Source organism: Thunnus maccoyii, chromosome 10, assembly GCF_910596095.1.
Source record: "Thunnus maccoyii chromosome 10, fThuMac1.1, whole genome shotgun sequence".
NCBI lineage: Eukaryota > Metazoa > Chordata > Actinopteri > Scombriformes > Scombridae > Thunnus > Thunnus maccoyii.
In genome coordinates this window covers 20,734,993-20,759,263 of record NC_056542.1, presented here as the reverse complement: position 1 = coordinate 20,759,263, position 24,271 = coordinate 20,734,993, and the positions used below count along the sequence as shown (strand labels likewise).

General features: G+C 39.0%; 1 protein-coding gene across 1 annotated transcript in view; it reads right to left on the bottom strand.

The window, feature by feature from the left end:
- col14a1a (collagen, type XIV, alpha 1a) overlaps positions 1–24,271 on the bottom strand; it is a 150,852-nt gene that overhangs the window by 112,533 nt on the left and 14,048 nt on the right. The window contains exons 4-5 of the mRNA XM_042424334.1: positions 20,260–20,403; positions 19,648–19,743 (exon numbers count right to left, since the gene is read on the bottom strand). Coding sequence (XP_042280268.1) covers positions 19,648–19,743; positions 20,260–20,403 — 240 coding nt within the window. The remainder of the gene's footprint in view (positions 1–19,647; positions 19,744–20,259; positions 20,404–24,271) is intronic.

Genomic DNA, 24,271 nt, shown 5'->3' with positions numbered 1-24,271 from the left:
CCCTCCTCTGCTGTGTGCTGCTCCTCTGCTCTTGGTGTGTCTGTTTGACCAACACACACGCAGAGTAGAGAGTGGGTGTGTTTATTTGTGCAACGTAACCGCTGTGAAACAATCAGAAAATAATGTTTTATTACTCTGATTCATGAAGCCGTGAACTCTCTCTCTTCATTCACTCTCTAGCTCGCTCGTTGAGCCGGAGAGGAGAAGCCAACTTTGAATGCCGTGTGTTTACAAGCACCAACTGTTCATGTTTATGAGAGAAAAGGTCAGAGATGGAGAGCGGGGGGCTGTGCGATGTGAAAAGCCATCAAGACAGACGAAGGATATGGTTAACAGAGGATTAGAGTGTCGGTAATTTCAGCTAATTACAGCCCACGTTTATTGTTGGCAGGGCGGTGAGAACGTCCTTCAACTAAGCATAATGCTGATGTTTTATATCAGAACCAATAATCATGGTTGTCCCATTCCTTCACATTATTCCTGCTGATGTCTGTAAACAGGCAAAGTAGTTGAATCACAGGGGTCATTTTCCAAGAAGAACCCATTTGTTGACATTCATTTGTGTATAGTATAAAAAACAATTTCCATAATTGCAAAGTTGACTTAAAATGACTGTTATTTGACTCTGCCAAGGTCATGTGACTTCATACCCATGTGTGCATGTTCAGCTTTCTGTCAGACACTGTACAAGACAGAGAACTGGTCTCTGTGAAACATTGTGTTATAAACATTAATGGGACGTCGTTGTCTTTTTGCAGGACAGTGTTATCTGGATTTGCTTTGTAAATTTTATTAGGTGATGATAACTAGTCGTTAAGGGGATACGACTCTAAACTCTACTTGTATTCTGGTCCAAGGTCATAAAGCATCTGTTCCACTGACAGGTTCCTGATCACTGAAAACCAGAAGAGCTTATGTGTGAATCATCTAACTGAACACATTTTTTAAAATATACTTGAAGTCCAACTGAAATCACATTTGTTCAATTTTTGCAGTTATAAATAATATTAAGGTTTTTATGTATTGTTAATAGTTTTTTGTTATTAACAGGGAGAAAAAAGGCCTTTGTGTAAATATCACAAATGCTCCTTTTTGTCTCAGCTGGCTGGAGGTGCGTGTCGGTGTCTGTGTTTGATTGGCAGCTGCTGGCAGGCTGCTGGTGTTACGCCACAGGTACACGAGACAAATTACACTTGTGCTATAGCGACACGTCATGGACTAACAGTATGTTTTTATTTTAACATATTTCTCTTTTTCATTTAGGTTACTAACACTGATAATCAATCAAGATTGTATAATAGCAAAGCCCAATCCAGACTGTAAAGGTTAATTTAAAATTTTTCACGCTGTACTTTCATGTAATGTATACTGAATATGTGCATTTGTTTAGTGATTTAGTTAAACTGACTAAAAAGTATCTGTCAGTCTTCCACAGAAGCCTATTTTTAATGGAAACAATTGAAAAACACTGTTAATTGTTAACATAACCTTTTAAAAGGAGAACTTTGGCAAAATCTATTATGTGTTTTGTCAATTAATAAAGACTAAACGATAATGTGAAAGACAAACAAATAGACAAATTAAGTAATTACTGTTTTAGTGCTATTTATTTATTCAACAATCTACAAAATCTGTATCCTATTAATGTTGGAAGTCAATCATCTAAATCTTTCTCTAGATGTTGGCTAAAGAAATATTGCTCAGTTATCCAATGTTTTAGCTTCTCCTCTCAAGCTAAACCCAGTCATCCAACAGTACTTTAGTGAAGAGGTGAATGAATCCAGCTTCTGAATGATTAGCTGGCGTTCATTGGAGAGCACAGGTAACTGTGGTAATGCTAGGGGAGAAGGACGGAGACTGGATGAGTTTGTAAATGACAACCGGATTTACTGAGGAGAGTCGGTCTTTTGTATAACTGTACAGCAGAGTGACATGGACACTCTGTGTGTGTGTGTGTGTGTGTGGACAAGTAAACAGTGCCTTCCCCACTAACCTCACGATAGATGAGAACAACACCTGTATCCATGGTAACTGTACACAACAAATATGGCAATAGACATAGCCTCAAAATGCTTTGAAGGGTAAACATTGAAAATTAAAGACTAAAATGAGACTAAAATGACACAGACCAAAACTAGACTAAAACTAAACTAAACTAAAATGTCTTAAGTTTTGTTGATTAAACTTGGACTAAAAATTATATTAACTGGGCTAAAAAAATTATTAAAATTTGACTGAAGCTTATATACATTTTCATCAAAAGATTAAGACTAAAAATCTAAATCAATTGCCAAAAAGAAGACTGCTTCCCATGCAGAGATGTGTTCAGAACATTTCAGAAAGGAATCCTGTGATTTCAACAATTTTCCAAACTATGAAAACTATGTTACCGGCTTTAGCAGCTTTGGCAGAAATTTATCTTCATCTGGAACTGGTAGCAGCAGCCGCTCAGCCTAGCTGTAATAAAAACTGGCTTCATCTGTATAATCTATCTGAAGAGAATTTGATAATCAACCGACAATTTTTAAAATGAAATTCCTTCAATGTTTTGGAAAATAATCGGCAATTTAATCAGTATTACTTCTGCAATCGTGTCACAGATGTGTGTGAAACAGACACATACGTACAAAAAATACAGATAGGGGAGACAGAGGAGCAGGAAATCATACACATAAAACACATAAACATGCACACAATAGTGTTTCCCTCCCAACAACGCATGTCACAGTGAATGCCTCTGGTATCGAATGTAGTTGTTATTGAAATCCCTTGTCTCTACTCTCCGACTGCCTGCCTGCCTGCCAGACAACAGCAGGCTGGTCAAAGGTCCCTCTGCTCCTTCTAAGCCCCATCTGCCTTTCTTCTCCTCATCCGTTTCTACCTCCTTTTCTCCCTTTTCTCTTCCCATCTAACGCCCTAGCTGCTGGTCAAAGTGCAAAGTTACTGGAGAACAGTGGGGAACAGTGTCTCAGTGCTCGTGAGGGAGACAAAAATGGGAAAAGGAGGAAGAAAAGCGAAGAAAGAAAAGAAAGAGCCAGAGAAGGCAAAACGCTGTTTCGGGTTTGATGAAATACCGCAGATATATTCGCAGACTCTGTGGTGCCAAGTCTTTCTTCTGTCCAAGTTTGTCCAGTTTCTCTCCTGTCTCTTTCCATTTTTTTTTATTTCACTCTGTCCATTTCTGCAGTTAACTAATGACAGACAGGATTTGTTCTGCACCTTCAATCTTTATTATATACTTCACTAACCAAAAAAACTGCCATGGCAGAGCATACAACCTATCAGTTATCGTAATGTGTGTGTGTGTGTTCTTGTATTTCTATACATATGGGGACCAAACGTTAGTATGAGGATAGAAAAAGAAGAAAAAATTCTAACTGTTGAGATGTCAGAGATAGGATCAGATCTGATGTTACAATAAAGTTAAGAGTTAAAGAAACACTTTGCCAAAATGTAAACATATTTTTTACATAATCATGGTGTGACATGTCTGTACCCACTGAAGTACACATTCTATGTATTTTCACTTTGTTTTATCTTACGTTTAGTAATACTATCAAGTAGTATTATTATTATTACCTTTATAATGTATACATTTTTAACATCATGGATAGGAGAAGATCTACTAGTAAAGCTTGGCTGGTTTTCTTCTCTCTGCTGGAGAGCGTGTTACACCTCAGCCAGCTATTGGAGTTGACAAGTGCATTGTGGGAGGCCAAAATGTCTTCAGAATATACAAATGATGGGATTTGTTGGAGCAAATCTCACCATGGAAACTAAACTGAAGGAAATCAGTTTGGCTTAACTAAAAGGTTCTTCAAAAATCAAGTAAGAAAACAAGAAACAACCAGTGCCAACATGAGCAGGAGAGCTGCTGACTACTGAGCATGTGTTTCTCTGTCCAAAGTCTCTGTTCGTACAACGTAACAATGTGTTATTTAATGAGGTTATGATAGCTTAACATGGCTAGCATAGCTACAAACAATAGCTAGTGACAGTAGCACTGCAATCATGCGAATTCTTTGAACAAAATATTCAAAGATAAGCAGAAATACAGTAATAGTATAGTAACAATTTATATTTACAACCAGATAAACATACCTATCCTCAACCTCGGTTGATGTTAAAGGTTCAACATAGCACACATTATAGTCGTCATAACAGGACAAGCACCTATTATGTCCCAGTAAACCATGACAGTGTGACAGAGTCAGCGTGCACAATACCAGAAACTGAAGAAGCTAAATGGAATTCGGCCATCATTAATTTTTATTATCTAGACTTGTGTTTTTCCAACTGTAACATTTCAAAATGTCTTCTGTGAAAAAGGCCTATTGAGAACCTTTTACATAGTGAACTCTAGTAAATATAAGAATTGTAGGACTTCACCATCAATATTAACGGTGCAGGGTTTTTTTTATTTTAGTGGGTTTTACTGAAAAGTCTCTAGACACACAAATACAGTAGCCTTCATGTAAGCATTTCATGACATCAAGCTGAATTTACAGATTTGTGTCCATGTGTTTTAGCAGAACATTGCTACTGAGCCATGAGGTTGGCTGAACTACATTTGAACCTTATTTGCATAGAAGCACATGATTAGTGAAGACGCTGCCATCACTGAACCTATTTACATATGAGTACATAATTGGATGAGCACCAACGATAATTGGCATGCAAGCACGTGATTAGACAGACCGTCCACCTGGTGTCCATGACTGAATGAGCGACCACATTTTACAACGCACAGCCCACAGCGCAGTCTGCAGAGCTGTGGGAAAAAAGCATGTGGCTTGGGGACAATTGAATTAACTTGTGTGGGAGTGGAGAAATTGGTATTAAAAATGTGACGGCAACAAAGGAAGCCACTGTTGGCTGCCTGCAACTTCTAGTTGAGCAAAGACAGACATGCAAAGACTGTAAACAGTAGTGAGAAGAGAGAGATGATAAAGACAAGTAGTATAAGTAGCAGTTAGCAGCACTAACAGCTGTAGAAGGGCATAAACACACAAGTAAAGCGCCTAGAGATTTAAATACATACACATAGGCTACATGTTATTCTCAAAGCAGACCAGATTAATTAAAGCAAAGCAGATTGCTCCGTAATCTCCAACTCCCGGGAAGTAACACATACATCAAACACACACACGCACAAACTATGGATATAAATGGGAGAATAATGCATGTGTGATCTTGGAGAGCATACAAATAAATACACACACACAACTCATCTTCAAATGCACACTAATCTAGTTTTGAAAACTTTTCCACCCTCTCCTTCTTCATTCTCTTTGTCTCTCTCTGTTCTCATTAACAGTGGTTCTTCCCAGCCGGTCTTGATTTATTGCTGACCTCTATTTAGCCAGGGATCAGACAGAGTGTGCTGTCATTTCAATCTCTCTCTAGTTAAGTTTTATTTCCGCCGCCGCTGTGATTGTGTTTCAGTGTCTGGAATTAACATTGAGATCAGTGACAGGCATGCAGATAGATGGATAGCAGCAGCAATGGCTCCACATCAGTGAAAACATTTCCCTGATTCTCTTCAAAGTTTCTCTTCAAAGGTGAACCTGCTTTTAGCAAGCACTTCACTTCAATGATAAGGCTAATTTATCACAAAAATAATTGAACACTTATTCCCAAATAGTTTAACACAATTTGATATGCTTGATTTTGATGTATTATTCCTCTCAGTATTAGTAATAACTTCTGTGAAATGATGAAAATGGAAATATTACATAGTGGGTGAACTGCCTCTTTTATGGTCACCCCTGTAAGATGTATCATTTCAGGATGAATAGTAATAAGACCCATTTCTCCCGCCTGCTGATTTATCACGTAGAACCGAATGCTTTAATATAAGCAGTTTCCTGTATGTTGTAGAGAAAGTGTCCACTTTAAATCAATACAGTCTGGTCCTTTCCATCTCATTTGGTCATGTGTAGGTGTGCTTGCTAAGTGCTCTACCAAACTGAGTTGAAAATGTGGATAGCCTTTAAAGAGACAGCTACAATGGAGTCACAATGTGATGGAAAAACTGACCTTGTTGGCCAGTTTTACATATTATAACTTAGTGCACACCTGTTTAACCACAAGTGACAAAGAAGAGACTAAATGTCATGGATATCTTGGTAGTGTCCATTTTATATAATCCAGAATTTGTCACCAGAAATAAGCAACACACCATAAAAATGTTCTCTTTAAATGCACAATATGTAGTTTTCTGTTTTATTGGTAGTGTTTCTGCATCTCAACTCAATTACTTTTGCTATATTCTACATTTAAACTTACACTAGTTCTGCTCCAGCACTCTTAGCTCTCTCCTTCTTTTAGCAACTTTCTCACACAGTTGTTTACACACTCTTCAGATCTGATAGTTACTTTAGCTTAGCAGTTTAGCTTAGCTGCTAGCAATGACTTTTCTCTCTCCCTCTTGCTCTCCTGCTCACTCTTGCTCGGTGTGTCTTATGTTTGGCTATTCCCCTGCCTCCTTTAGTGATAAAGGTACATGTAATAAATGTAGTATATTTACCGTGTTGGAGGCGAGGCTCAGTGAATTAGAAGTGCGGCTCTGCGCCATGGAAACAACACATACAATTCCATGACAACTGTGAAAAATCTATCAGCTCATGGGGATCATTTGATATGATCAAAAGCTGTAGAAAAGCTACTGAATGGACCTTGTGATGAGATTGTTTTGTCAAAAACCTGTTAGTTGTTTATCATCTCCTAAGTTGAAAACCATGACATTGGCAAGAATCAGACCAACAGTCAGTAAAACAAAGATCTGACAACTGTGTAATGAATGGAAACAACATCTTTTCTAAGAAATAAAAATGTAATAGCTTCAGCTGTTAAGAAAAAAAAAATCTCAGTGTCACAAATTCATACCCAAAGCTTAGAGTTGTATGACTACAGAGCTGTTTTAGTCTGCCTACAGCCACAGAGGTTGTTTCTGTTTTTGGCTGGACCGGCCACGGACAGCCCCATAACCCTGAATGTCCATCACTGACTGACTGACTGACTGATGAAGTTACACCATTGGTCGGTGAACCCAGTGTTGGATTTTCCCCATTGGCCGTTGCTCTTTCAAAATGAATTGGCATGAACAGTTTCAGCTGTTTACAGCCGAGCCCCAAATTAAAACGTTTACCGGCCGAAGCATCTCACAATGAGGCGACGGAACCATTTTACCAGCCTGCATGGCAGCAAGCAGCTAGTTAGCATGCCGTGCCATGCTGTGTGTAGTCAATACGCTAAGGTGTAGCTGCAGTGTTTCTGGTTTAACCGCACCATGCTGGGCAGGTGAAAGGTGTGTTTACAATGTTTGTGTGCTCTGAAAGACTTCACAGCGCAGATATAAAGTCACACAGCTGACGGACTGTTAGCCTAGCATGCTAATCCTACATAAAAATATGGATGTGACAATAGGTTTATCAGACATCTGCGGATAGAAAGAGATGAAAGCAGGGGGAGAACAGATAAATAGAATAGTTATATTCATAAAATAATTAAAATTAAAATAAGTTCTCTTTCAAATCAAATATCCCAAGATATGAGCGGAAAGTATTGTTCTTGCAACTGCATTTAGATCCTTTTTTTCAACTCAAACATTGCTTAACCATGTCATGTGATACTTCAGTACACTTCAACAACAAATATTAGTGGGACCACTACAGAAAATTGCAGATGAACATTTAATATCCAGGAATTCACATCTACCACTGACTATCCCTGTAACAGATTGGCCACAGTTACACACATTGACCATACACGGTCCAGCCGTATACTAGGTTTTGACCCAGTCTTATTCCAGAGAACAATGGTGATACACTAGAGCTTGAAAAGCAAGATTTTCTTTGTTTTATTGGTTTGTTTATTCAATCAAGAGACAGACAGCAGATTGATACGCTTGTCATTTGCTCAGTGGCCCTCAGAGCACCTCAGCAAACTCAGCCAGGCACAAACATTCATATTCATCTGTGAGACCTGAGGGCCTGTGTGAGTGAGTGTGTGTGAGAGAGAGTGTGTATGTGGGGGTAAGTAGTGTAATCCAGTGGGGTTTTAAGGTGTAATCCGACAGATGTTTTTAGACGGTTTGTCTCATTCCACTGGAGACCTTTCCCTGCTTGGCCTCCTGATCTTTAATCCACTGTCTTGTTCTGTTCCACCTCACTGAATACACAGACAGTGACAGAACAGACGCTTTATTTATGCTGAAAGCAACACACGGCCTATAAACTGAGTGTTTTTCTCTATTCCTTTCAGTCTGTCTCTCCATCTCTACCTGTCTCTGTTTGCCTTTCTTTGCCTTGCTCTTTCCTTTCTGTTTGTCTTCCTCTAATCTCTTCGTCTGGTACACACACACACACACACACACACACACACACACACACACACACACACACACACACACACACACACACACACACACACACACACACACACTTGTTGAACTGTGTAGGCCTCTATTTCGAAAGCTGTGCCCCTCTTATCATGTCTAGTTATTTTTTAGCCCCATGCACACATTGTAAGAACTTTAGAGATGGGTGTGGTCCTCAAGTAAGTGCTTTTTTGTGTCACTATTCAGTACAATATTGGCTTAATCATTAATTCTGCAGGAGGGGAATGAGAGTTTGCACACTAGCCCACCTCTATCTCTCTACTCTCATGTGTCTGTTGTAGTTTAGCATAAGCTTAGTTTGATGGATGTATACATTTATTAGCTCAAGGGAGGGTAAGTGTTAGCACTTCTTTGGTGGAAAATAAGCAAGAAAACTATGTAAGGAGGATTTATTGCAGCTAAACTAGTTATTATGAGCCACTAGAAAATAATGGAAATTTATGCAAAACAGAACTATATAACATATCAGTTTTTAAACCATTATCTGTTGAGAAATGGATTGGCCTCACTTCAAAATGGGGGAATGTGGTTAATTTTACCAACCTAAAAAGGCATTTGGTGCCACTTCAAACAACAGTTTAAGGGCTGATGTGCTTCATCCAAAACAAAGTGTAAACTGGAGGACAGAGGGGTAAAATGGGAGACAAAGGAGGAGGGGATTGACAAGAAAGGAAAGAGAGGAGAGATGAAAGGGGGACAAAGAGGTGACGAAAGGTAAAACAAAGTGCAGAGAGATAGAAAGAGGGAAAGGGGTATGAGAAGGGATGGAGCAAATTCATAAAGGGGCATGAGGACAAAGATTGTGTAGTATGAAACAGGAGGTAATGCAGAGCATTAAAGGGGCACTGCAGTAATTTAGGATTGCACTTTCATAAAGTTGGAAGACTCACAAGAAACAGATTTTGGGCCAAATCGAAGCAGCAGAGGCAAAAATATCCTCACTTTAAGACCCTAATATATGTTTAAGAATCTAAAAACACTGGATCCTACATTTCCCATAATGCAACTTCATGATGTATTTTTCAGGCCTTCGCTGACTGGTAAACACCAATGTCTTTCATACTCTACAACTCCAGTTTAAATCCTTCATGTTATATATTTGAAGTCTCAAGACCAATCCAAAGAAACCCTGAGAACATTATCAGGGTTATTTTCTTTGAAAGACTCCGCGTGGAGCCACAGAAGTGATTATACAGCTGTTTACTCCTTGTGACAAGTAAACTGACCTTCATTTGTAAAATTAGTGGAGTGCCCCTTTAAGACATGAGTACAGAAAATAAACAGCAGCACAGCAGATGAGGAAAAATTAGCATTATTATTATGGAAAATACAAAGTCTTTTAAAGCATATTTTGGTTATTGATGTAATCACCAAATTGCATAAAATTACTTCTAAAATAATACTTCACTTGTTAAGTTAGCTACATATAGTAGCAGTTTCTTGCCCCATGTAAAAAACTGTTGGTGCATGCACAGTGTTCTTTGCTGTGCCTCCCAAACACAATATTTTCAACTTGGCTCTCTTCTAGTTAAACTACACTTGCAGAGAACTTGTTTCTGCAGAAAACAGGGTGAAATCAAAGTGAAATTGTTCTCACCACAGTGTCAGAATAGTACAGTGTGGTATGAGGGAGAGGGAAGAGGGGGAAGCTATAGAAGAAATTCAGCGAGGAAGTGGACACTAATTATTCTAATTGACCTCCGCACTTAAGAAGTCCTTGCCAATAATGACCCAAATGCCATTAGCACACACACACAGACACACACACACACACATACACACACACACACACGCACTTGTTAACCACTGTCATACAATTAGCTCAACTCAGCCATGAACTCCTTCTCTTAATTGAGGACAAGGACATAAGTCTGACTAGCATAGAGACCACACACACACACACACACACACACACACACACACACATGCCCAAGTGAGCGATGGCCAAGTCTCTGAGCCGACATCCAACGTGTGTGAGGATGATATTTCTTTAGTTTCTCTCAACATAAATAATTCAATAGTTGGCAAATGTCCAAAACAAAATGTAAAACACATACTTGTCATGATGGAAAGAGCGTTAAGTGAGACAAGACAAATGTAGGACCAAGTGTGTATTTCTGGAGGACATTTACCTGAGTTTCCACCACGAGTCCTTTCTTTGCCACCTCACTTTTCATTTCAGTTTATGTTAATACATTCTCTTTAAATACCTCTCTTCATCACTCTCCTCTCTGCCCTTCAAACCCGCTCATATTCAAACAATGCATTTTCACATCATCTGTGAATCTCTTTACAATACCAATTCTAAATTTCTTGGCTTTCAGCCATAACATGCAAATCTGTCTATCTCTGCTCTGAACTGGGAAGAATAGACGTAAGGTTAAAAAGTGCACAAAGGAACTGATAACAACACTCACCAGTTATTTTGTAGCCTGTAAATACTTAAACAGGCTGCATGTGTTTACTGTATCTCTTTTTCCAGTGGTATCATTGCTGGCCTATTTCCTGCCATCCTCACTCGGTTTTTCATGTTATTTATCAGCCTAATGACACATCTATGTAGCCATAAACCTTTGATATCTTGTGAAGCAACTAAGCATCACATTCACTTAATAGCGAAGCTAAAAATTACATTACATGAAGGGCAAAATGCACAAAGACGGAGAGAGTCTGGTAATTCTAGAAACTAACAAAGCAGTAAAAAAAGGCAAGACTTATACAGATATGACCACATAGTGCACAGGCACAGAGAGATGGAGAGATTTAGACCAAATTAATGTTAAAGCTGGGAATTAACCAGGCAATAAATATAGAAAGAAGTGCACACACACACACACACACACACACACACACACACACACACACACACACACACACACACACACACACACACACACACAGAAAGTGCCAGAGCTGAAATAAATGATAATGTTATTGTAGGAATTAAGGTTGTCTATAAATACTGAAAACTCTCTCTCCAGGTGTGTGTTTGTTACCCTCTGCAAAGGTGATGGATACTAGAGGACTCTCCCTCTCTCACTCACTATCAGAGTGCTGAATGTCAACAGAATCTCATTGGCCTCCAGTTCAACTTTCTGTCCCTTGGGTTCATTCTGTGTGTGTCTGCCTGTGTGTGTGCTGGTCTAACGCTTCAGTCAGGAAGGGAGGAAGGCAACACTCTGCTCACATCCTATTAGGTAATATATGTATTGAAAAAGGCACTGTAGCATAGAGGAAGGGAGAGGCTTTTGCCCTTTATTGCTCAGTGATTCCCACTTGTGTGTGTATGCTGCTGGCTTGGCACTCTGATTGCTTTATGTGTGAAAGCTGAAACAAAGCAAGTCAACCATTTAATGAGTGGAGTGGTATCGATATCAAGTCTATCTAGTTTAAGTAAGGCATCACTTCCTTTACATTGACATCTGCAACTCTAATTTAAATGCAGGCAAGTGCATCAAGTGTAATGATATATATCAGAATTATATCATATTTTCATTTAGATCATATATCTGGTTATTTTTCTACTAATAATCTTAATAAAACTAATTAAAGTCACATTGAAAACTATGCATTAGGAAGACTCTTCAAAAGTGGACCAGAGGAGTGTGAACAGACAACCGTTCACTGACTGTCAGAGAAGAGAAAACAGGAATTTGCTGTTTTCAAGCCGAATTTTTCTGTGCATCCAAGAGTTATGCTTTGATTATGAGAAACCAGTGATGATTTACAGCATCTGTTACATCTTATGTCTTTCACGATGGTCACCATGTCAGATTAGGCAATCATAGTGTTATAAATTCTTGCTGTGTCTTGGCTGGGAGACGGGCAACACTACCAGTATGACCCCGATCAATCATCATTCACGACCTTGTGCAAGTTCATAGGCTGTCATGGAGGAGGGTCAAGAAATTGTCAATCCCGGCTACAGAAATGCTCTGCGTGATGCTGGCGGTCTTGTGTTCCGAAAAGAAAAAGAAAAGAAAGAAAAAATGATTGTGGACCCGTTCTGGAGGTCACGAAGAGGAGAATATGGGAGTTGTCAAACTAGGCAGGAAAATACATGCTAGACTTTTCGTCAGGGTGTCGTGGGGCGTCCCAGCCACCACATCACTGTTCTTTGATTATGTCACACTACAAGACGTCCATTCATCATTCCTAACGTTCATATTCAAGCCCAATGCTGGAAATTTGTCAGTAACCACAAAACTGTGTCAAAATCTGGCTGAATTTGTGTAGTCTGATAACGGCGTCAACCGCAGGGCGACAACCATCTGTTTTGGCTACTGACCCACATTTGTAACAAATACAGTGATTGACACATCTACAGCACACACACACACACACTCTAACACAGATGTCCTCTGATCTAATATTGCACAGCTGTCCAAATAATAGCTATTATTTTTGAAGAAAGGTTGTTTAGGGCCAGTTTCCAATGAAAATATATTACTGTCTTGCACAAGGGACCACTAATGGATTAGTTCTTGCTTTGATAAGCAAAACACGGATATTTATTGTTATTGGCTGCAGATTTACATACTGACTTTATTTTGGATGAAACACTAATGAAACCAGCAGGAAAGGCTAACTTAATACAATAGATATTGGAACATAAATCTATGGATTTTAAAATTATTATGTGAAGGACACCTAAGTAGGTTGAACTTTGGCAAATTAAAAGTTGCCAAATATCTTTTTTGTACAGTTTATAATAAAGAACGAGAGTGAGATAACATGCAAATGCAACAAGTTTACTATCTAAACAGAAAAATATTTTCATTTTTGACTCCCTTTCATGTGAAGTTTTGGTTAGAGGATAACGCTGGTAAAATTCTATATTGTTTTTTTTTTTGTCAACAAAGCCATGAAAGGACCAAATCCAACAATGAATTGATCCTACTAACAAATATTGTCTGTGTAGTCAAAGACTGACATACTGCAGCTTATTCTTCTGTGTCATAGAGCTCCGTTGTTGTCAAAAAACTATTAAAACACATCAGGGAGACAAACCGTTGCACTGGGTGACATTCTCCTTCGTTACAATCAACATGGGCACTGTAGTTTATTTCCAATCAATCCAATATACACCGTCTTGGTGATGTATGAACTCAGTAGCACATATTAATTCACGGCTGAAAATAGTCAACAAATCCACTGCTTAGAGCAAGGTTAGCTGAAAAGGAAAGATTAGGGAAAGATTGTAGTTTAAAGGTAGAGTCAGTCATTCTGGAGAAAGACTGCTGATATTTGAACTAAACACCCAAACAAATAGACCCCTCCCTTCATGCTTCTACAGAAGCTCTGCCCCCCAAATTCATAAGAGACCAAAAGAGAAATATGGCAGAATCCAGAGCGATGCGTCAGCTGTAGAGTCGCTTCTGTTCCTCTCACACATTATCATGAGTGGAAAAGAAATTCCATCTCATGTGAGCACAACAGGCCATCCACACTCTCCGCCTCTCTGCGGCCTCCCCACTTCTCACTCAACCTGTGTTCAGTGTCTCTGTCCACAGAAGCAGCCGTCTGTCAGCTGCAGCTCCTGGAGAGCTGAGAGGACAACAGACGGCCAAACTGCCTTCACCAGGCTGACTGACAGCAGGAATGAAACCAAAATAGTTTGTATGTCGGCTCCACAGGAAGAAAACAACGGTGTTTGTATTTATTGATTCATTGATACGCTTCAAAACAAATTCAAAACATGTATAAAGCAGGATATTTGTGTGATTTAAAAAGCTGCCTGCTCAGATTACGCTTCATTAAACATGACAGAAACAGACTCAGAGCATAAAAAAGTCAGGGGGGTCTCTGTGAGACTGTCTCAGATTCAGTGTGGATTGATACATTTAATATATTGAAGTGTATCTGTTCACTGAGAAAACGCTTTCTATGTCAATCGGCCACTCTCTCTCTCGTCAGCGGGTGCTGGAGACGGGGGAGACGGTCATGTCCTCACACCCCCTGTTGCTGATTGGCTGGAATAGTGTCGTGCAACTTGGTCCAAGTCACTTTATTTGTTTCCCATTTACAGAGCCAGTGCTGTGTATGAACGCTGGATTTTTTTTCATGGTACACACAGAACGGACAGCTCGCTGAATGTGACAAAAAGTGTACTGAACAATCTTTTTCCAGAATCGCTGATTCTACCTTTAAAGAAACCGACAATGACCTTTTCTTCTCATAGACAACTAATTACTCATAGAACCACAAAAGTTCACTTGTTAAAATTAAATATTTTAAATGTCTGAACAACTGACCAATGCTGTAGTTTTTCAGGTGAGGACATTCTGCAAATAAGTCTGTAAGTATAAGATATACTATAAATCATTTGGTCCCGTGTGTAACAACATTACACAGTCTTTGCTCTGCCTCCTTGTCTCAATCCAAACTGCAAAGAGCAGATGTTGATGTTTTGACGCTTTGGACTGTGAGACTACAGTAAGAATGTCAAGCACTGAAACCGCCATTTTTTATGCAGTCAGTTGATTAAGGAGCCCTGAGAGAGTCCTTTGTTGGCGGAGTTCAAACTGACAGAAATAAGTGGAAAGTGAGTGTATGACAGACCTTACTTGGCACTCAAGTTGGCAAGTAGCTGAAAAAATAGTTTTCTATTATTCATTATCATTTAGTAGCTGTGAGGGCCCTTGTGTTTTTGTGTGTCTCCATTTAAATGTTGTGCAGTTTTATGATCTCTAGTATTGTCTTTTTCCTCTCTCTATGTTTCCAGCCCAATCAGGAGCTGATGACATATGTCTTCATTTCATTATTTTTTTCTCTGATAAGCATGTTTTGTGTCTGTTGATCTTACAGTCAAAACTTTATAGTTACAGAAACAAATATGCTATACAGTCAGTAAGAAGACAAAAAGTGAATATTTAAGACTAGACTGTAATCTAACTGCTACACACACACACACAGTCTATCATGCTGTGCTCTCAATGAATCAACTTCTCTTTTTCAGTCACTGACCTGCTGAGATGTCTTTATAGAATTGTGAATGATTCACACATACTGTATATACATTTTCAGAGAAGAGAAGTTGATATTTTCCCATTTCCTGTCTCTTTTGCTTTATGATTCACCCAGCGCGCCTCATTCTCTGAGCTGCACTTTCAACAATATGAAGAAAAGAGCTGCACATATGTTACTGTATTTAGGTTTTCAATTATCTCCTGTAGAGGGAACCACAGTAGGTGTCCTGTGAATACTAGAAATTACTGGAGGATGGTTAAAGGGTATAAGAATAAGGTGATTATGTTTCACAGTAATTATGTTTCTCTGATGTTACTCATTTACAAAGAGTACATGAATAATAACTTCACTGATTTGACAGAATGATTTAACACCTTATTTAACAGCAAATGACTCAAAGGCTAAACTTGACTCCAAATTTCCCAGATGAATCTGATTCAGCAGTTAATTTGTAAATTTATTATATAAATATGAATTAAACTTTATAAATAATGATGTCTTCTTTGCATGAGGCTGAGCATTATCTGCAGAGGAGTCTGTAAGTTTTTAAATCTTTGTAGCATCTTTGTGTTCATCCTGTTTTTTCTCTGCAGACAATGACACAGCAAAGAACAACAAAAAAACCCCAAAACTGAGGCACCTCAACTCAGAAACAGTAACTTACAGCATCTGAATCATGTGCTCTGAAGATCTGTTGATTTAAAGTCTGTGAAAATGCTTCAGCCCTCTCTCTCTAAACTGAGATCCAACTCAGGAGTCCCTGACCGATGATTCAAATCATCGACTTGGAGGTGCAGACCTACAAATGACTGACATCAATGCAGGAAACTTGGACAGACTGCAAACTACAAAGCAAGGTAAAAAAAAAAAAAAAAAAAAAAAAACGTTTAAAACCTCTCCTATTTGCTCAGAGCCAGACTCAGTCAATGACACCTCAAGAGCAGACAGAAAATTAGCTTCATTTAAAGCTCCTGGAATGGACAGTCTGTATTTAGTTGAGAGCAGCTTGTTCTTATGCTCTGCAAGATGCAGTTAAGTAATTTGTAAAGTATCTTTAGGACAAAAGTAGGAGGCTAAAGTAGTTATTTTACCTCGAACGCAAGAAGTTTTATGACACTTCCTTCAACTAAGGGATACCTCCCCTCTACTTTAAAACACATCTGAGGAACTTCAATCCAGCTTACGAACATGCTCACAAACACTCGTGTCTACATACATAACAACACACACACAAACTAGCAGGATGCTTTTGATATCGGCAGGCAAAGATGAAAAGCTAAAGCTAGATAAAAAGTTTGCTGCATATTTTCTTCTCCTTTTCTGCACTCTTTGACGTCGGTTTACCAAGTTTAAATGCAAAATATTATGAATGTATGTCATGCTAGAAATACCTGATTATTATTAAGTTTCTCATATGACTTTTTATTTACAATCGACCCAAACTAATTTGTCACTATATGAAAAAAAAGCAAAAAAAACCCACCTTTACAAATAATACTTTGTGACTGAAACATACATGCAGAGGGTATCATGCACACACAGCTTGAGTGCAAAAAGGTAACTGACTTGTCTGATGTGTGCCCCCCCCCCCCCCCCCCCCCCCCCCCATACATACACACACACACACACACACACACACACACACACACAGACATCAGAGAAGAGATTTTGAACCCGCTGTTAATGAAAGGTTTTGTAAACAACACACCCTGACATAAAAGCGAGCTGATCACTACTCTGGAACAAAGCGGTGATGGACTGTGTTGCATAGCTAATACACATACACACACACACACACAAACACACACATACGTATGCAACACAAGGCATTATCACTGTACACACACAGCATGTTAGAGAGAGAAAGAGAGAGAAGCACTCACATGTTACAGTAACACATAAAAGAGCACCTTCTATTGATCTGCCATGAGACATTATAATTATCAATACAGTACACAAAGCTGCACACACACACAGTACATTCACAGATTCTATTGAAGCACAGCAGGATATTATTATAATCCCCAACAGATATGAGACAGAACACCAATCAAGGTCACCTCTGCTGCAGTGAATAGTGAGTGGTTGTGATGACAGCAGACCGAAGGAAATCCAGCTTTATAATCTACCTACTGACAGGAAGGAGAGGAGGGAAAAGAAAGAGAGAAAAGAGAAAAAGAAAAGATCTAAACCTGTGTGTATGTGTTAGTGTGTATGTGTCAGCGTTATGAGTTTTCGTTTGTTTTTAGTTTCAGTGTGGGATCAGCGGTAGTTCAAGTCACAGAGATGATTTTTGGTCATTTTGTAACCAGATGTGTTGGCCCAGAGGCACAGCTGGAAAATTCTCCCAAAACAATAACAGCCTGAGTTCTGTCATGTTGTTGTCTGTGTTTGAGGAATGCACAATTCAAAATCTAATTTGTCTTTCCGAAACAAAAAATAAAAATGTCTGAAGGTCGCCACACAATTTATGATGTTGAAGTTTTACTGCACCATCTGATTTTAACTGTCACAATGAACCACATAATTAGCCGATGGGAACACATCCATTGAAATTCTGGTTAAACAACAAGGCTTGTTTACGTTTTTCATAAATGTGTTGATTTAGCTTTTATTGTGTCTCCGCTGTAGGTTTAATACTTTTTGAGAGGATGGCATAGTGACAGTGCAGTATTTTCCAGAAAGAAAAAGTCTGTTTACTGTGAATCCAATACAAGCTTTGTATGCAGGTTAATACATTGTAATAAGGACACTTAAAGTGTTGCCAGAGATTGCAGTCAATATAAAATTTGCTTTGATTTACTATCGATGTGTTTTCATCTCCACCTAAGAGCCAATTAATTTTGTATTCATGCAAAGTGTCTATAAATAAGCTTTATAACATGGTTAATTCCTTAGTGATTGATTCTGTGAGTGTGTGTGTGTGTGTGTGTGTGTGTGTGTGTGTGTGTGTCTCCCTCTCTTGCTCCATCAGCAAATATGAAGTGCACATATAGCATTACAGAGTAAAATTATATTGTGAAAATAATATATAAGGGTTACAGTCCATAAAAAATGATGACATGCACTATACAGTTAAATGGAGGCTGGACCTATTTAAATCATATTCAATAGTCGCAACTTCCTGAATAGCTCTGAGCCCCCACATTCTTTTACTGCCCGATGATAAATGATCCCCTTGCGCACAAAAATACGAATAATAAGCCAGCCTAAAGCAAGTGTGCTTAAATAATAAGCACCCTACCCTACCGCTGAGTAATGAGATTCTGCCGTTGTGTACACTTATGGCTAGAAAGCAATGGTAAAAATGTCACCAAAAGTGACTTTTAAATCTTGTAAAAACAATCATATTCATACATCTCAGATTCAACCACGAGTTCATGTCTGAGTCGGCAAATAACCAGCTACATCTTTCTCACAAACACACAAAAAGGCACACACATACACAGAAAACCATATTACAAATGATCAATTATTCTCAAGGCAAAGATTCCCCGCTGAACACGGTTATGGTAAAGAAATCAGCAGACATAAGATAGTTTTTATGCAAGCACACACATACATTGAAGACAAAAATGAATGCATTCCTTTCTTCTCTCACATTTCATAGAATAGAGGTTGAAATATTAGGTATTTAAGTAAGAGGACATGAGTGCTGCCAACTGAAAGAACATCTTGGTTTCAATAACAAACAGACAGAAAGCCAGACAGCCTTGTCGGGGAGGGGTAGCTCAAATTAACAGGCAACCGCACAGACACAAGTGAACAGTGTGGGTCATTCATCGCCTAATATCAGGATTCACAGCCACCGAATATTATTCAACATTGCAAATGCTAAAGAGTTTCCAACAAGCACTAAGATGAATGGTTCACCAATGAAGCATAGATGGTTTTGGCATCTGTGCTCTCACTTGGTGGGTAAGTAAACCACCAGGCTGATGTCTGTCTGGGTATTGCTTTAAAAAGGTGGGTTTTTGTTGTTAATCAGTTGCCGCACAAGCTCCGCACGGGGGAAACACTTCACAGTCGGATCCTCCAGGACATGGACAGACACCAGGCTCATATTTTTTGGCCTTTCTGATCCATGGAGCTGGTGTGAAAGACAGAGCTAACCACCATTTTGTCCTACCTCCAAACATCACTATGGCAACTGACTGGAGGACTCTTTAAGCGGAGTCCCACTCAGCGCAGTTCCTTTTATTTATACGTTCATGTGAGCACTGAATTTGTGTATGGCCTCCTCTCCTGGAAACCGTGTTTGTGAGCGTTTGTCCTACCTCCGGAGATCTCGTTGGCATCCTCAGGATGTACAACTGAATCAGTCAGCCTCTGGGGTTCAGTCTTGTCTCCTCCATGACTCTCACCTCTTTCAGCTACAGCAGGTTGAACAGATTCGGTAAGCAGAATCCCAGAGAACAAAAAGCAGTGATTTTAGACGGTGCTCTCTCTATCTGTGTGTACATACTAATATAAGAAAAGAATATACATACAATACATACTTAGAGATTACAGTAGAGCAGAATACAGTGCAGAAGAGTAGAGTAGCATTACAGAGAACAGAGGAAAGGAGAAAAGAGGAGAGGAAACAAGAGGATAGAAGAGGAAAAGAGACAAGAGGAGATGAGACGAGATGTGTGAAGAGGAGTGGACAAGAGAGAAACGAAAGGAAACAAAGGGAGAGGACAAAAAAAGCTGAGAAGTGAGGAAGGTAGAAAACAATTTTAGTAGGAGAGTAGAGTAGCGTAGTATCAGGTAGAAGCACAGTGGTATACAGAGCAGAATAGAGCAGAATTGAACAGTACAGTAGAGTACAACAGACAAAAGTAGGGCGACAGAATGCAGTACAGCAGTAGAATAAAAAGCACAAAACATAATATGCATGAACACACCTTTATGTCTACCCTTCAGTGGTCTACTCTGCTGGTTGCTGCTGACAGCGATGACACTGACGATGTAGTCTTTAGAGGGGTTGTAGTCTGTTATCAACACCTTGCTGTCAGATTTAGATACTATGATCTCCCTCTGACGACCACCTGGCAGAGAGAAGAAGAAGAAGAGGAAAAAGAGGGGTAGAGGTTAGATCCATGGATACTGTTTTGATCCATGTTGTTCATTTCTTGTTGCTACATTCAGTTGCTTGGAGGCAAAATATTAGTATTCTCAAGGCTGAGCTAATATGAAGTTAATTCAGCGGAAGACGTGATTAAAATTCTCTGTTATGACGCCAGGTCAATGTCAAGCTCAAGGTTGAAATGCTTATTTTATGAATGTGGATTTGCTCCTCTTTTCTTCCACTTCTGTTCTTTTAAAGAGAAAATATCTTCACAAGAATAGCATGTGACAAAAAGATGAAAAAATTCCAACTCTAGCTTTGTATTCGATTCAATTTAATTTTGAGTATTTCTATTATTTCTGGGAAGGAGGATGAAGCTTCGGGAAATAATAAAGGTTAGTTTGGGGCAGGAGAATAGGACTTGCTTTTCAAATGAATTGTTGAGCCTCACAAAGAAACAAGCGTGTGTGTGTGTCGGTGTGTGTGTGTGTGCTTGCGTCCTCTCCTCTGCAGTTAATCCCCGTCAGGCCAACACGTCACATTATCAACCCATTAAAATTTTGACCCTGCAATCAATCCAGCCATCAATAAGGCGTGTGTGTGCTTCCTCAGCTCTTCTGTCCCCTGTCCCTGTAGGGTGATGACTAATGACGCCTTTAGGAGAAGGGAGATAAATCCTACTGAAGGGAACTGCAGGTCAGGTGAGGTAGCTGCATGGATCGGTACTAACGCCACACACTCAACTGTCAACACAGAGGAACCAAACTACTGCCAATCAACCTGGATGTCAGGGCTCAGTTTGGAGGGTGGACAATCACCCTATGAGCACTGCTGCATTGAGAGTTTGTGTGACAGTTTTCTCAGGCATAAAAACCCTTTTATAATCTTTTGAGTCCTCCCTTCCTTTGTAGACCTCCCTTTCATGACTGAAATACATTTATTACGTGACATCAGAAAATGACCTATCCTCCTGGAAAAAACCTGTCCTCATTATTTTCTACACTTGGTGTGCGAATCATCCTTTCTCATTTCAATTTCAGTCCGAAAGTGTTGAAGAACACCTTACCTGGAGGAGAAGGTTAGCTTAGGTGGGCATAAAGAATGGAACAGCCACTCCGGCTCTATCCAAAGTTCAAAAATATGCCCACCGAAGCTCGCTAGTTATAAGCTTTCAGTCTTTATGTAGAGCTAATCAACTCCTGGCTCTAGCTTCATATTTTGCACGCAGAAATGAGGATGTTTTCAGTTTTTAAATCTAACTCTGCAAGAAAGTGAACACGCAAATTTCCCAAAAATGTTGAACTATTCCTTTAAAGTAGTTGCAAGTCTTTCCAGGGAGCAATGTTTGAAACTCAAACTACATATATGTTGATTTGTTTTCCATGATAACCAAAACAGTTTGCTTGTGGAAAGACTCAGTTGTGGAAAACTCATTAAAATCATCATATTGTTTAATTAAGTGGATTCTGGAGCTGATGTTTTAGCTGCTTCCAGTACTGTTGTCATGTTCATTTTCAACCGGAATAAATACAGAAAGTTGGCTGGATTTTCAGGGTATTCTGCTTGACAAGAATGTTTCATCACGAACGTAAAACAGGCCTGGTTCAACCATCAGAAAACAAACGCAGCCATGTTGTTTTTCTTTTGGTGTCCAACAAAGTGCATTTCAGGCATCAATGAAAATACTGTATAAAATGCTGCAAGTCAAAATTAGACACAAGAGCACAGTTTTCACCAGTTTGTGTCTCTCATGTATCAGCATTCAGGTCACAGAGGCAACTATCAGTTTATTTAAATGATAATTAACCATTTTCCAGAATCCCTAAAGACTATTCAAACCATCTGGATAAAAAAACATTATGTCCGCTGCACCATAAGATTTTTAACTCGTTTCCAAATTGTGACTCTGTTTCCTGTCCAGGTAGCTGCCATCTTTGTTTTGATACAGTAAGATAGGGGCAACTTGGGAACAGGTTAAAAATCTTTCTTATAATGCAGCAGGCGAAATATTTTTCATCCAGATGGTTAGAAGAGTCTTTGGGGATTCTGGAAATACCTTCAGAACAGCAGTAAGCGTTTTTGAACGACCTTCTGGGTTTTTAAAATATTGCTGATTAATTATCTTTTAAAGAAACCGATGGTTACGTTTGTGACGCCAATGTATGCTAATACATGAGAGGCACAAACTGGAGCTAAGCTTTCACAAGAGTTTGACCAATCATAAAATAAGATAGTCCCTCCAGGAAACTGTGATTTTGCCTGAACTCACAACGCGCATTCAGGCCAGTATTCAGGTGGATGACAATAATAATTGCCACAGACCGAGCAAAACAATCCTCAAATGGTCCCAACTGAGGTTTGCATTCAGTTCGTCAGAACAAGACAAGTTGATGTTGTTATTTTCACATTTTCACATTATTTTCCTTTGCTTGCAATTTTTCCCAATTCTCTGTTATTTCTCCACCTTCACTTATAAAAGAGTTTTGACATCATAGCAAAAGCTTTAACGCTATTTAAACCCACTTTCAGATTTGTGAAACCTTTATTTTTCTTATGAAAATGAAAAAAGGGTGATTTCACTGATATTTGATATTTTTTAATACATTGATATTTTTTTGTATTTTTAAAGGGCCTAAAAATCACAGTTTTGTGTTTTCTGAAATCCGTATGTAATTAATGGTTGACGGCTAACTAGCCGTTAACTACTAGCAAATGCTGCACGAGCCTGAGTGACCAAACTCAACCTGCTGTCATGGCAACACCTCATTCTGATTGGCTGTCTACATTATACGAACCAGTTGATAAGGCAACTTATCAACTTCTTTGCTCAAACTTAGTTACATGATATATTAAAAAGTTGATCTGTACAAAAATGCAGATGGTTACATTTTTACTGTCTAATGCGTTAGTGCTGCAGTAAATTTATGCACATTCTCCTACACTGCTGCTGTAAATTTTACAACCTATTTTACCCCTCAGTAATCACAAATGTCTGAAAATCAAACCCATTTTCCAATACCCAAATTATTCCTCAAATCGGTTGCGGCTACAGTGTAACAATAAGCTGAAGTTGAGTACAGTAAAACATTGAATTTCAATTTTAAAAGAAGAAAAAGTGTGCTGGGTTTGGCTTCATCTCCACTGACATTTAAGAGAGCAAATATAGCCATCTGGCACTGATAACTGAACACGCAAATATGAAACTACACACAGAGAAAAACCACATTATATGAATTTCAGAATCACTGGCAGGCTATTGAACAGACTTCCAATATGTGCTTATTTTAGTTTAATTCATGCGCTGTCATATTTAAGAGAATAAAGCCACTGGAGAGAGAAACTCAGGCTAAAGTTAAACACTTTTTGATGCAATAAGACATGGACTACTTTTTCTACAAGGATACTAATATTGGGAGAGAAATTTGACAGTGGACCATGTTTTAAGAATGCATACATGCAGAGAAAATGTCAGTCTTTTTTTTTTGGATCATAAAAATGAGTCATCTGCTTTGGTCTACAACCTCAATCCTTATCCAGTTGCATGTTAGTTGCTCCTTTTTAGAGAAAACTCTGAGAAGAAACAGGATATTATGTTGAGACAAAAGGTTAGCTGCCACTCTGACAGCCTCTTTTGTGATCCAAAATGGTGTTTCATGTCTCGACAAAGGGACTTCTTCTATCAGTGTTAGCTTTACTCTGCCTGGCGTTCCCCTCATTTGACTCAGATGCTGTAGGACGCAGAAGAAAGTGTACATCAGGACTCAGGACAGGTATTGTAGAAGGGTTTATTAAGCTACTCAGACACCCTAACAGTCATCAGAGCTCATAGTGTGTATGGATCCAGAAAG